The sequence below is a fragment of the Spinacia oleracea genome, chromosome 1, assembly GCF_020520425.1.
Source record: "Spinacia oleracea cultivar Varoflay chromosome 1, BTI_SOV_V1, whole genome shotgun sequence".
NCBI lineage: Eukaryota > Viridiplantae > Streptophyta > Magnoliopsida > Caryophyllales > Amaranthaceae > Spinacia > Spinacia oleracea.
The window spans coordinates 133,337,999-133,351,855 of record NC_079487.1 but is presented as its reverse complement, the minus strand read 5'-3'; the positions used below and the strand labels follow the sequence as shown (position 1 = coordinate 133,351,855).

Sequence of the window (13,857 nt, the reverse complement as noted above, 5' to 3'; positions counted from 1 at the left end):
AATCCTCTGGAGTTCTAAAATAACTCTACAAGGTAGAGTTTGAGCATATCAACCATTGATTGAAAAATCAATGGTTCATACAAAATTCCTCCTATTTTTTCTCATCAATATGAGCCCTTGATTTTAAAATGTATGGTTTAGATACAACTCTACCTTGTAGAATTTTATTAAAACTCTAGAGGATCCGGACTCCCACATTCCTATTTCACAGATTCAAATTCAAAAAAAAGGAGGAGGAGGAAATAAGAGAGAGAAATGGCGGGAGCTCTTAAGCAGTTGTCAATGGCGACGAGTGAAGTTCAGAATCCATGGCATTGGAAGGTTCAATACGCTCGATGCTTCACTTATCCTTCATCTTACCTCGCGAAAACCACCGTCGTCACCACCGCTACTTCACCTTCGTCTTGTCTCACTCCTCTCAAGCTATGTCACTTCAAGCCGATTTGGATTACGTCTTCTGGAATGTCCACCGTCGCTCTCCACCCAGCCACCGACGGCTCCTCCTCCGATGGTTCCGTCCTCACTGTCTCCCTTCAAGGAACTATCATCGTATGTTTTCTCTCTCGCTCTCTCCTATTTCTCTCTTTATGACGATGCAATTGAGAATTGCAGTTAGGTTAAATTGTAATCTGCGATGGTTGATGGATTTCTGTGGATTTTTGAGCTTAAATTTTGATTTCTGAAGCAGAGAAACCTTAAAATCAGTTGAAATTTTGTTGCTAGAGTATTGCTTTGCGATAACGAGCCTTTTTTTTGTTCAATTTTGCTTGATATACTTTTGTTTTGATAATCACGTTAAATTTGGTTGTTAGGTTGCATTTGCGCTTGCGAATTGCAAGTGATTTATGTTCTGATAATCTGGATTTCTTCTGTGAGAAATGTTGTGACTACTGTCTACTGATTTATGACGATCTGTTTGTTGAAATGACTTCGAAATTGATGTGTTGAAGAACAAGTTAGCCATTAGTTGTAATTTGGTGAAATACTGAAATGACTTCCAATGATTTTTATGCTTGTGATTTCTTTTGAATTTATGTGAAATGTCCGTTTTGAGAGGTTATTTTGAGCTTCTAGATATATTTGTTCTTTACACAATGATCCGAAAATATACAACTAGCATGGATTTGGATTATCCGACTTGAATATTGAAATTTGTTGCAAGTCATTAGGGGGTTTATTTCTTTCTCTCAACTTTTAATTAGAAGACGTGGTTTATGAGATGATTGAGTTTAGTGGTATGGAGTTGAATTAGAGGATGATCTGATTACATAATAGTGGTTACTTTTCTTTTAAGTTTGCTCCGATTCGTCACCTCATTTGATGCATTTTTAACCAAAGTTTTTTTAATCTGTTACGAGTTTTTGAAAAACTGTCAGCAGCTTGTGATTACTGTTGCTGTTGCTAACTAATGATTGAGCATTTGAAGTTCATGACAAGACTTGTTAGACCAGTTGTTAAAGTTCATCATCTTGGATGAACTTCTAGAGAGAATTTAAGAGAGAAACTGAAACTGAAAGTTAAGTGTTTATTGTATTGAATGAACTAAATTATTACAGCAGTATTCTTGAGCTTATATACAACAGTGATGAGGTGTTACAGCCAATCAGAACACTCCTAGAAACTAGGGAGCCAATCATAAACAAGCTAGCTGTACAACGCAGCATATGAGCTGATCATACATGATGATGTAGTAACTGAATGCCTAACTGATTTCGGAATTTAAGGGATCAGTTGTAAGCTTCCTTGTTGCTGTCTTGGCTTGCTGACTTGCTATCTTGAGACTTGAGAGCTAAGATAGCTGCAAGGAGACATGATATACCAACATCAGTTATTTTTTCACATTTGAGGCGAGTTTTTCCTGAACAAGTACTTAGGTTGTGTTATTTCTGGTATGATGTTCTAGTGACCATAGTTAAGCATCGAAAGTTACTCAAGCCGTATAGCTGAGTAATTGAGGATTTAGTTTCAATTTCCCAAGCCGCTGAGCCTTGAATGTCAATTAATTGTTCAGGTCATTTTTGCAGGAAGAGCACTTCATCTCCAATCTGCAGTTTGTCTGGCCTCAAATTTCATGTCTCTCTGGAGATCCTACTCGAGGCAGCTTAATTGTCTTAGTGAGCTACATTGATAGTTCAGATGAGGTAGGCTATCTGTTTGCACTCCAAATGCTAAGATGGCTTTCCTTTATAGATTAAGTGTCCATTCAATGTGAGTGACTGGTTTGATTCAGAGTTAAATGAAACTGCAATCCTTGTATGTTTTGAACTGTAACTGCAAAAATGATCTGGGATTTCTTTAAAGTAGTTGAAACATGGGTTGCCTGCTTCGATCTCAGAAACATGGTTCTGCATTTTGGAAGCACATTTTCATCTCTACTTTTGTAAGTCGAGATTTGTCACACTGAAAAAATATACCTCAAATTCTGTAAATCTGATTAATATGAAGTTCATGAACTAATATCCCTAAAAAAAAAAGGTTCATGAACTAATATGTTCCACAGAGTAATATACATCAATTAACTTGTAGCTGACCATGATTTGTTTCTATCCATGAATTTGCTTCTGCCTCAAAACTCAACTTATAATGAATTGATTTATTTGCAGAAGCAAAAGTTTGCCATGAAATTTTCAGGAGTCTCAGCAGTACAAGATTTTATAATAGCATTGGAGGTGCAATCTAAAACCAAATTCTTTTTTTAATGTGATGCATTTGTGTTGAGGAAATGCTTTTGTAGGATAATTATCTTATTTTATTTGCAGGATGCCCTTTCAAATAAAATCCCTGGTGAACCTTCAGCTGTTGATGTCATATCTGCAACATCTTCCCAGTCCGAGATAGCTCATCCATATAGGTAATAGTTATGATTTACATGCCCTGCATTTTGGAATATTCCCTTAATTGTGAGTGGACTACGCAATTAGTTATATTTACCATATCAATCTGCAGGCCTGACACATCTAGCATCATGACCCCTTATGATTCTACCTCGCCAAAAAACGTGTACAATGAAGATGAGGAGGATCCACTGCCCCTAGATACAGTTGTTGATTCTCAAAGCAATGTTGACACATTTCCTCCCCGCTTCACCTCACTTGTTTCCAGTTGCTCTGCTGAGCAGGAAAAAGGTAGGGTACACCCTTTTGTCCTTAAAGAAGAACTTCACTCTCCTTCAACTGTGTATAATGTCTTTTATCCTGTATTGCAGGAAATTCAGCACTTGCTCTTATACCTGGATCGCAGGATCTTGATCTGAAAGCTCAGATTTCGGTATTTGTTCTTGACTTGATTTGCTATACTAATATAATACTTATTGGAGCCTGTTATCATTTTGTTAGAATTTATCAAATTAGGGCCTTTAGTAATTCAGTTTTTTTCTTCACTAATACTCTGTATGTCCCTGCAGCAATATATGCAAGATGCAACTTTCCTCGGTAAGTATCTCTTAGCATTAGCTCCTACTGTGTGTCATGCTGTTTGTTAAAGCTTTCTGTAAGAGAATTGCAGGGTCTGTTGGTTGTTTAGTGCAGTTATTTTCCTGCTTCATTAACATAAACTATTATTAGTCTCCTAATTCTTGGATGCAGAACTTAATATAACCACTGAGGCACTGATAGTGATTTGCATTGCTTGTTCGTTAACATTAATCGTGTTCTAGGTTCTTTATTTTTTATTTTTCATTGACGATTTAGGTACTTTTTAAACTCAGATAGTAGGTAAAAGATGGTTGATAGTTTCTTGGGATTTCAATGCATGTCAGTCCCAACACACTAGTAAAGTTTCAAACTCTGTATTATACCTGTATGGTGTTTGATAGGGCTTAATCTCTTAGTTATCATATACTCCATAATGAAGAATTCTCCAGTCGCGTGATTCTAGATTTAAGACTTGAGTTCACTATCAAGAAAGAGTAGTTATCTACTTCTGTTTCAATTTTCATCTGTTTGTGCTAATTGGTTGTGCTATTGTTCAATTTCAGATATGGTGAGCAAAGTGAATGAGGTCATCACTGAACTTGGAGACGACTTCACGATATAGACGCCCTAGGAGTATAATTTTGTGCTCAAGTCACCTCATGTATAGTGCTGCTCCTTACACTTGCAGCTCTAGAACTCTCTACTCACACGTAAAAGATGGTCTTGCTTACATGTATAGCCTTATTCATATGATGTTGCTTCTCGACTTCTCGTCGTGGTACATGGATTGGTTAGCAGTATAGTAATTTGTTAGTCTATCTAAACATTAATGTAAAGTCGTTAACATATTGCCTGCAAATGAAACCTTACAGTTGCTTGGGGAAAGTAGTTTATATGTATAAGTTCAATGCTTACTTTATATGAAACCGTTGTCATATTACTTGAACCTTTTTTCTCTGGTGGTAGGGAGTTGGATTCAGAACCAAAACTTTGGTTACCAACTCATACACCTTCCCAATTAGTTTGACATTCGATTTTTGCATTGTACAGAGTATGGATTATTTGTAATTGATGGGATGAAAATCTCTAAGTTGGAATGAGGGGAACAATAGCTCCTTACAAGTCTTGATTTGGAGGAGAGTGAATTCAAAAGGGAACATTTACCGACGTGTAATTTTGATTTTACTGTTTCCTATAACTTTTCAAGGTTCTCACCAAATGGTGTGGCTTAAAAATCATTCCTCCTAGTAACTACTTGCATGTTATTTATGCTAACTCTTCGCTTTTCTATTTGTATCTTCTTATGAACTGCTATATATTTAGCCCTTAAGGCTGTGTATATAAGTTTTCTAAATATATTAGTTTCCTAATTTAGAAAACCATGTTTTAACTTTTTATTGGGGCTAATTCACATCCGTATCGATATGCATGTTAGCTTTTGCTAGAGATGACAATATTTGACACGATGTGACAACATGATATAAAACGTGACCCGAAAGTTACCGAGAGAAATCCAAATGTAACATGACACATCATGAAAACGATCACGTAAATTGACACCATTTGGTCAATTTGTCTTCGTATGCAACTAATCTACTTTTACATAATTGACGGAACAACTATTAACACTCCGTAAGGAACGTAACCTGAAACGAGTCAAAATTAAGCGCTAACATCAATTTCTCAAATTTTTCCTTTTAGTGTGAAGGAAAAGATATATTAGATATTTAGATGCTCCCCACACGAGTGGTCGAAGAGGAAGTAAAAATGGCAGTCTATTATATTTTTGTAAAAACATAGGAGTAACATCAAAAAAATTAATGAAATGGTACAAGTTTTAATCGAAATGGTACTTTGTTTGTAATAAAATGGTACTCTTTTTAACGAAATGGTACTCTGTTTTACGAAATAGTACTCTTTTTTAAAGAAATGGTATATGTTTTTATCGAAGTGGCATTGTGATGTGTTTGCTCACACATAACAACATACCGCCTCGCCGAACTCAGTGGTTCTTACTACTACAACTAATATTAGCTATCTAACCCATCTCTAATTTTGGGGCTATGCGATTCTACAAGATGATCAATATTAGCTATCTAACCATCTCTAATTTTTGTGCCTAATCTCCAACCCGTTCCTGTTTTTTTGTTTTCTTTATCGTCCCCACAAAAAAAATAAAAATAAAAAAATATTATCACTGTAACTGTACAGAACTGCAGATCAAATACCAAGTAAGCTTCAAAACACAATTCTGAAAGCGCAAGCTCGGAATTGCTCTTCAATGGCGTAAAACAAAACCACAAAAAAATAAAAAAATAAATTGAAACAACCTCCATAAGCAATCCTCAATTTTCCAAGCATCGTAAAACAACAATTTCCCCCAGATCTCTTCTCCTTGTTCACTGATCTGAAGCTTCCCCTAATTTTCAATAACTAGGGTTTCTGCTGAGTTTCGTCTATCGAAGCAAGAATGTCGGGAGCGGCCTCAGCGCTGTTCCTTTTAGACATTAAAGGTAGAGTTCTCATATGGCGGGATTATCGCGGTGATGTTTCAGCGGTTCAAGCTGAGAAATTCTTCACTAAGTTCATCGAGAAAGAGGTTTTTCTGATCTATCTATTTAGCTTTTCTTTTTGTTAATTTGTTTTTGAGTTGAATGAAGTTTAATTTTGATTTTTAGTTGTATTGCTTTGGTTTGATCTGATTGAAATTGAGATTGTTTGCATTTTTGAATGTTTGATGTGGATAATTTACGTTTATTTTAGTTGTTTTACTGGCGTTTATGCGTAATTTGGGGTTTTAAGTTGAGCTTTTTTCAACAATAAAGCTTGTGTTTTCGCTGTTTTATGAGAACTAGATCCCAATTGGAACGGTGTAGTTTGAATTGGTTAATGTAACTTATGCTTGAATAGTTGAATGAAATTGAGAATTTGGTCCAATTAGGAATCCGATGGCACTTTCAAGATCGCTTGCAGATATCATTTTCTCCTGCTAGCAGTGTTAGATTGGTAATGCACATTGTTGCTCATCTGTGATTGTGTGTCAATAATTGTGAATTGGGATTGAATAATCAGAATGATGATTTTTAATCTTATTGGCTGGTAAGCTGGTTCCTTTGTTTTATCGGATTGTGAGAAAGTTTTGTGTTTGAGATCTTCGGGCGGTTTTGTGTAGTGATGAATGTTACTCGGAGTTTGGACAAAGGATTTTCTGGGGCTGTTCGAAAATTCCAACTTGACACAAGGATTAGATTATGTCTGTAGGTTTGTTTGAAGTGTCCAAGAGTTAAGACACTAAATTATGTGAGGAATTTGCACTTATTTGACGCAAAACAATAGATTAGTTTATCTCCCCGAGTGAACCAAAGGATCATCTCTTGGGGGAACTTTTTGTTTTCCTTGACTAATTGAGGGGTCTTTTTGGTGATTTTCCCTAACTACTACGAGGCATTTTTGGCTACTTTACCCTCCTTTGGAATGGTCTCTTTGTCCAATCTGTATGAGTGGGCAAGGGTTTCTATATAAGTGGTTATACATCACACCAGTTCATAGTAAATGAGTATTTTGATAACCTGTATCTCTGTCTTTCTTTTGGCATGCCTGGTAGATGGATCTCACTTTTTACTTTTGCCATTGGTGCATGTTTCAGGGTGATCCACAATCTCAGGATCCAGTTGTGCACGATAATGGGGTTACATACATGTTTATACAACACAACAATGTGTATTTACTTATTGCTACAAGGCAAAACTGCAATGCTGCTAGTCTTATTCTCTTTCTTCACCGTGTAGTTGATGTAAGCTCCATTGGTAATCATTGTACATTGGTTTATATTCCATGTTCATCTTTCTGTTCCTGTATGATTTCCATCTTTCCTTTGTCAAAGATCTGCCCTCTTTAATTGATCCTTTATCTGGGAATGACTTTCCTATGCAGGTGTTCAAGCATTATTTTGAAGAGCTAGAAGAGGAATCTCTAAGGGATAACTTTGTTGTAGTGGTAAGAGGTATTTTCTCTCTACTTAAGACGATACTGGTAAAGTTGAGATTGATGCACTGATAATATGCCTCATCTGCAGTACGAGTTACTTGACGAAATTATGGATTTCGGTTACCCTCAGTTCACAGAAGCAAAGATCCTGAGTGAGTTTATTAAAACTGATGCTTATAGGATGGAAGTCACACAGAGGCCTCCTATGGCTGTGACAAATGCAGTTTCATGGCGTAGTGAAGGAATATCTTACAAGAAGAATGAGGTGAGTTTGGGTTTCTATTTTTTTATTAGCTTTGTCAACCCGGAAACATTAAAGCACTTCTCCTATTTTTTACAGGTATTCTTGGATGTTGTGGAGAGTGTCAATATACTTGTAAACAGCAATGGGCAAATCATTAGATCAGATGTTGTTGGGGCATTGAAGATGAGAACATATTTGAGGTGCACTAAATGCCCTTCATTTTGTTTGCCTTATTTTCCTTCAGCAAAATAAGCCCAGATTTATTGCCCTTATTATGTTACAACAATGCATCACTAAATCATCCCTTCTTTGGATGGAAAGGATGGGGTGGGGTAAAAATCTGGGATTCTTGTTTACAGAACTAAAATAAGATCAAAGTCGTCGAACTGTCAATACTTCTTTTTTTTTGAGGGGAAAAGTAAGCTAGTGTATTATTCAAGGGACGAATTGTTCAATGTTACATACGAGGCGATCTCTTGGGGACAATGATTTTCCCAAATTTGTTCGACGCCAAAAGGAACTAGCTTAGCAAGGTGATGAGCCAAAGTGTTGCCGTCCCTTCTTACATGAGACCAATTTATGGAATTAAAATGAGAACACAATGACATAATATCATTCAAAACAGAATCCAAGTCAGAGAAGTACACTGCACCCTTCGAAAGTCGGTTGATCAATATTTGGCAGTCGGACAGAATCCAATTTCATGTTATAAAGTCTAAAAGTAGCTTATGCACTGTTTTGCGCCCAAGCTATGGTTTCAAGAACAGGGGAAATGTAGGGAAGAGAAAATAATGACAGGTTCTGCTTATTAATGATTCTTTTCTGTGTGTCATGTGCGCATTTGTGGTTGATTGTGAAACTGATCCTTTTTCTTTTTCTTGGATGGTGGGAGGGGGGGGGGGGGGGGGGGTTGTAGTTCTTGTTCAGTTAGTATCACATGCATTTATACTATTAACAAGTGTGGTTCTTGATGCATCGCTTTTATTTTTCTATAACTCTAACGTTGCTTTTTTAATTGTAAAGTTAGTATCCATACTGCTTATCTATCATCCATGATATTAAAGATACTCTGTATTTTCTCTCCAGCTTTTTAGTGTAACAAACACCCAGGAGTGTCATCTCCTTTGGTGCAAAATGTATAAAATATTGAATTTAATTGATTAACCCTTGAATTTCAAAACTTCTTTTTACCATTTGAGCTCTCGGTGGTTACACACTAAAATTTGGTGTTCTTTATGTCAGTGGGATGCCTGAATGTAAACTAGGCCTGAACGATAGAGTATTACTGGAGGCTCAAGGACGAACTACTAAGGGCAAGGCTATCGACCTGGACGACATCAAATTTCATCAGTATGTTTAAGGCTGAGTTGTAGTAGCTACATTTGCTGCTATTTGTGATTTGTTATGTTGATAGTCTGTAGGTTGGAAATATATTTGGTATGATCTGCTTGATTTATTGACCATGCTTCCCTTTTGCTATAGGTGTGTACGTTTAGCCCGTTTCGAAAATGATAGGACCATATCATTTGTACCACCAGATGGGTCCTTTGATCTCATGACATATAGGCTCAGTACTCAGGTTCACTGCCAACTTTCCATTTTTCCCTGAAGACATCACATAATAATCCTTTCTTCTTTTATAATGATTTGGAATTTTGGATGTTGTTTTACTTCAGGTGAAGCCTCTGATTTGGGTTGAAGCCCAGATTGAGAGGCACTCCAGAAGTCGTATTGAGATAACAGTGAAATCAAGAAGCCAGTTTAAGGAGCGAAGGTATGGCTTTAATAATGTTTTATCTATTGCTCAGTCATGTCTTTTGCATTATTTTTCCCTCTGTTTAAGTGTAAACTGTACATTATCTAAGCTTTCTGCTTATCGGGTCCAATTCTGTAGCACTGCGACAAATGTTGAGATTGAACTGCCAGTGCCTGCCGATGCCACCAATCCAAATATTCGCACGTCAATGGGGTCTGCTGCTTATGCACCTGAGAAGGATGCTTTAGTCTGGAAGATAAAATCTTTCCCTGGTGGCAAGGTAACAAGTCGGGATATCAAGCTGCCTTTTTATGCCATACCTCTAATCCAATAGGGATTTGCATGTAAATATGCTGTCAATTGTCCTTGAATTCTTTGTAATGAACACTTTCAGGAATACATGTTGAGGGCAGAGTTTAGTCTTCCGAGCATCACAAGCGAAGAGGCAACTCCTGAAAGAAAAGCTCCTATACGAGTGAAATTTGAAATCCCATATTTTACAGTTTCTGGAATCCAGGTTTAAATCTTATGAGCTTCTTTTTAAATGCAGTAATTCCTTTCCTTGCATCATGGTCTGGCTCTTAGTTGCTAATTGCTATGTCTTTTGCTTGGCTTGTGAGTTGTGAGTTGTGATTAGTATCTTTAGTCTTTAGGTTAAAACGGAGACATCGGGAAATATAAAAATAGAGTACGTATTACTGTAGGATTTTCTTTTGCTATATCTGTCTTTTTTGTTTAGGCTAGTGATATGCTTAGGCAAATAGAAAACTTAGTAATAAGTTATATTTCCTTCTCTACGTCCTGATCACGGATGATTGTCTATGTTCAATTTGTCAATATTTTAAATTTTTATGAACTAGCACTGTAGCTATTGTGATAGTATCATTGCCACAATAACTGTCATTACATTATCACTGAGAGTGATGGACTGCTGTATCTAATATTATCAATCCCTCCATACACTATTAATATTGAGCTAGTAATTTCTGATTATTAGAATCTGAAAAACCTTTTCTCTTTCTGTTTTCTTTTTGGGCTCATACTCCCTCCGTCCCTTTTTGATTGCCCCATATCCAAAAAAAACTTTATTAAGAATTCGGTGTAAAATGTGCACACGAGTTGATAAAGTGGGCCCTTGAGGAGAGAGGGAGAGGGGAAGAGGGAGAGGGAGGGAGAGCAAGGGAGAGAGAGAGAGAGGGGGTATGGCGGGAAAACAACCTCAAGGGGACACCCTAAAGAAGAGGAATATGGGGCAAATAAAAAGGGACGGAGGGAGTATATAGTAAGGTTTCATTTTGACGATTTGGTTCAGTGTCTGGAACCAGAATTAAATGTGCAGAATTGGCTTCTGTTGGTTATTTTTTGTCCTATTATGTTTCTGTTGGGTCATCTTTCTGTGTCTCCACCCCATACAAAATAGTGCCATCTGTAATGGTTACTTTGATGTTTAGAATGTCAGAAAACTTTGCACTAGTTCCGTTTCTTTTCTGGAGAGTAGTCTGGTAATTGTTGGTGGTACAATGATATGCATTGAAGTTGGGAACAGTAACTGGTATATCAGTATTTTTGTAGAAAGAAGCCAATGAAAGTGATTAGACTTAGGATTTGGATTTATCAGTGATTGATGTAGCTTATGGTTTGATCCCGCATTCAAGTTTGTACCTTTCCCAATTTCCAAAATGAGTTCCCCACATCATCTGGAAGTCTAATGGTCCTATACTCCTATCAAGGCTTCTTGTCGTTGTGTGTTCACCTATTGGTAGGAAATTGTTTGTACATGCTGTAGTTGTACAGAGGATGAAGAGTTAGTTTGTCATTGTAGTGTTAACAGCCAGGTAAGCAAGAAGTTGTTCAAGTGGCATGGAAAAATAGGAACAATCGAAAGTAATTTCTTAGATTTGAATCTGAGTTCCTATTGCAATTGTAGTGCATATGCAAGAAAAGGAAGAAGCAAATGTTTTAGGAACAAGCTCTGTCACGTCCCAACTTTTATGTTCTTTTCAGAGTTTTGGGGTTCTGAACTTCTGGGATTGGATAAGTTTACAAGTTGGGTCTCTTTTAGGTGAAGGTTATATTTTTTGTTTATGGTTTCGGGTTGACTCAACTAAATTAAATTTTTGTGTTAAATGACCGCTTAGAGACTTAGACTTATTTTTGTTCAATTAAAGCCATTTCTATTCTACACCATTGAAAAATGAAAATAAACGTCGTAAGATGATTGCTGGCTTCTTGTAAGACATCATTCATCAACGTCAAATGAAATTTAACTGACTTAGATACACCATTTTACACATTTTTAATGCAAGTAAAACATTCAAACGTGAGACAAAATATCACATACTGACCAAGTTAATTCAAATTTCAACATTAGAAAACATACTTATGTGAGAAGATCAACGTCATTTTAAAACAAAATACTCTAGACCAGCATAAGTTACTTCATCTAACTCTAGAAAATCAAAATGCCCTTCCACACAACTACATCCTGCAATGCAATCCACCCTGACTCAAGAATTTGTAGATAGTTAGGGTTTGGGTACTCGCGGGTTTCAGTAAAGGAAATGCTGTTCAAACCCTTCTTTCATGTCAGTTTTAGGGTTGGGTCTCTGGTCATGTCTTTGTTCTTACATGCCTAGTTAAAGCCAAGTGATTTTTTATGAGCAGCATTGTAAAAGTTGTAATGGTGCCACTGGGGATGAAAGAGCTTGTTTGTGGAACTGAACTGACATGTAATTATGATAAATAAATGGATGTCTGTTGCTTAGGCAAATATACTAATGAATGATAGAGAAGTGCATATCCCATCAAGGGTTGGGTGTAGATAGCCAGCCAACTATAAGATGGAAACCAGATATTTTCATACTTGATGGTTAACCTTATTGTTGATCATGTATACTGTTTAGTTGCTCTTTGTGATAGATAGTTTCGCGCTCTTTCCAAAAAGGTCCGCTATGTATTCTCTGTGAATCCATCCCAAGTGCTCAAGTATCCATATCTCCATATGAAATACAAGTACAAAGTATAAACTTTGGTGTATCCCGGAGAAAAGTAAGAGGACAAGTTAGTTCAATATTCGAGAAGCCAAAGTCAAAAATAGTGTTCTTCACAATCCTGGTAAGGGTTGGGTGTAGATAGCCAACTATAAGATGGAAACCAGATATTTGTTCCAGTCAAAAATAGTGTTCTTAATCCTGGTAAGTGGATATTATGATTAATATCTGGTCGTCTTCATAAGAGTAATATTGTTACCTTATCTTGTAGTAACCACTAACCAGAACTAGATGTCCATGGTCTATAACTCTATCCCTGCATGTTGCTGTTTGTTAATTTCTGAATTGGCTGATCTCTTGAATTTTTAGGGTTTATATCTTCAGTGTTAGAATTAATTTCCATTTTCTGACTAATTTGGCCCTTCTTTTTTTTTTGTTTTTTTTGTCTGGTTTTTTTACTGTATTTCCTACTGTCAGTTTTGATTACTGTATTCAGTCCTATTGTCAGTTTTGATTACTGTATTCAGTCCTATTGTCTGTTATACTTCCTTGTTTGGTGTGCAGTTTTATTTCTTTATTAGCTCTGCTAATTGTTCTTTGAGCTCAAAACAGTTGTGATGACTATTAATCTGTAATATTCAATCTGCAGGTTCGTTATCTTAAAATCATTGAAAAGAGTGGATATCAGGCTCTTCCATGGGTGAGGTACATAACAATGGCTGGCGAATATGAGCTGAGGTTAATGTGACTGAACCGGTGATCCAAAAGCTATACGGTTTTTTTCATTTGTTATATTTTGGGACAAAATCTGGAGAGTTGCACACAAACGAAGCATGAAGCAACTTTGGTTTTCTTATTATTGGCCGAGCACAGTCTCTTGTGGGCATAATCTCCTTCTCGAGTTGATGAATCTGACTTTTCATTATCTTTATTCCATACACTTGAGAGTTAATGATTGTGAAGAACAGCCTCCGCAGGTATCATTATGTTTTTGATCTTTTGCTAGTTCTTGTGCAGAATTTTCCTTCACTGATGTGAAGATTGTGACTGTGTTATGAAATTTGTAATTCTATCTAATTGTCTACCTTTTGGTTGTGTTGATTAAGATTTTAGTAGATCAATACTTTGAAATTATGTGAAGCAAATATTCCTCCCGATTCAAAGATTCCGTTTCAACGTCAGATCTGTAACAGTTATTCAAGGTTCTGTGCACAAATTGTAGAGATAGTTCTTGCATTTGTGTTTGGCAAATGTTATTGCACTCGTATTCTAAGTTAACGAGTAATAGTGAGTGTTGGCTGTTACATGATGGGTTTTTTCCTTGAGATTGGGTTTTTTATATCAACATCAACATTACTCCTACTTTTTTGAAAGCATTCTCTTCCTTTGAGAGTAAAGTGCTAGATGTAATGTAACCTTAACTTTGAGGGTGAAGAGCCTATAATTCTATGAGGGTGAAGAACTTAA

General features: G+C 36.5%; 2 protein-coding genes across 2 annotated transcripts; both read left to right on the top strand.

Annotated features, from left to right (window-relative positions):
* LOC110799225 (protein POOR HOMOLOGOUS SYNAPSIS 1) lies at positions 1–4,359 on the top strand. Its single transcript, XM_022004443.2, has 8 exons — positions 1–549; positions 2,025–2,141; positions 2,604–2,669; positions 2,760–2,851; positions 2,947–3,125; positions 3,206–3,267; positions 3,404–3,431; positions 3,977–4,359. Exons 1-8 carry the CDS (start codon positions 256–258, stop codon positions 4,033–4,035), a joined length of 897 nt encoding a protein of 298 aa, XP_021860135.1. The 5' UTR covers positions 1–255; the 3' UTR covers positions 4,036–4,359.
* Positions 4,360–5,565: 1,206 nt separating this feature from the next.
* LOC110799218 (AP-1 complex subunit mu-2) lies at positions 5,566–13,571 on the top strand. The gene is made up of 11 exons (XM_022004437.2): positions 5,566–6,012; positions 7,060–7,206; positions 7,347–7,409; positions 7,489–7,665; positions 7,741–7,844; positions 8,887–8,994; positions 9,127–9,223; positions 9,321–9,418; positions 9,539–9,680; positions 9,795–9,917; positions 13,040–13,571. The coding sequence occupies exons 1-11, from the start codon at positions 5,884–5,886 to the stop codon at positions 13,136–13,138; spliced, it is 1,287 nt and encodes a 428-aa protein (XP_021860129.1). The 5' UTR covers positions 5,566–5,883; the 3' UTR covers positions 13,139–13,571.
* The last annotated feature ends 286 nt before the right edge of the window (positions 13,572–13,857 follow it).

Excerpts from the sequence above, each read along its gene's own strand:
- LOC110799225 (XM_022004443.2), top strand. The coding sequence starts at position 256 with ATGGCGGGAGCTCTTAAGCAGTTGTCAATGGCGACGAGTGAAGTTCAG. Across the intron at positions 550-2,024 it reads CCCTTCAAGGAACTATCATC|GAAGAGCACTTCATCTCCAA; the intron begins GTATGTTTTCTC and ends TCATTTTTGCAG. Across the intron at positions 3,268-3,403 it reads ATCTGAAAGCTCAGATTTCG|CAATATATGCAAGATGCAAC; the intron begins GTATTTGTTCTT and ends ATGTCCCTGCAG.
- LOC110799218 (XM_022004437.2), top strand. The coding sequence starts at position 5,884 with ATGTCGGGAGCGGCCTCAGCGCTGTTCCTTTTAGACATTAAAGGTAGA. Across the intron at positions 7,410-7,488 it reads GGGATAACTTTGTTGTAGTG|TACGAGTTACTTGACGAAAT; the intron begins GTAAGAGGTATT and ends CCTCATCTGCAG. Across the intron at positions 7,845-8,886 it reads AAGATGAGAACATATTTGAG|TGGGATGCCTGAATGTAAAC; the intron begins GTGCACTAAATG and ends TCTTTATGTCAG.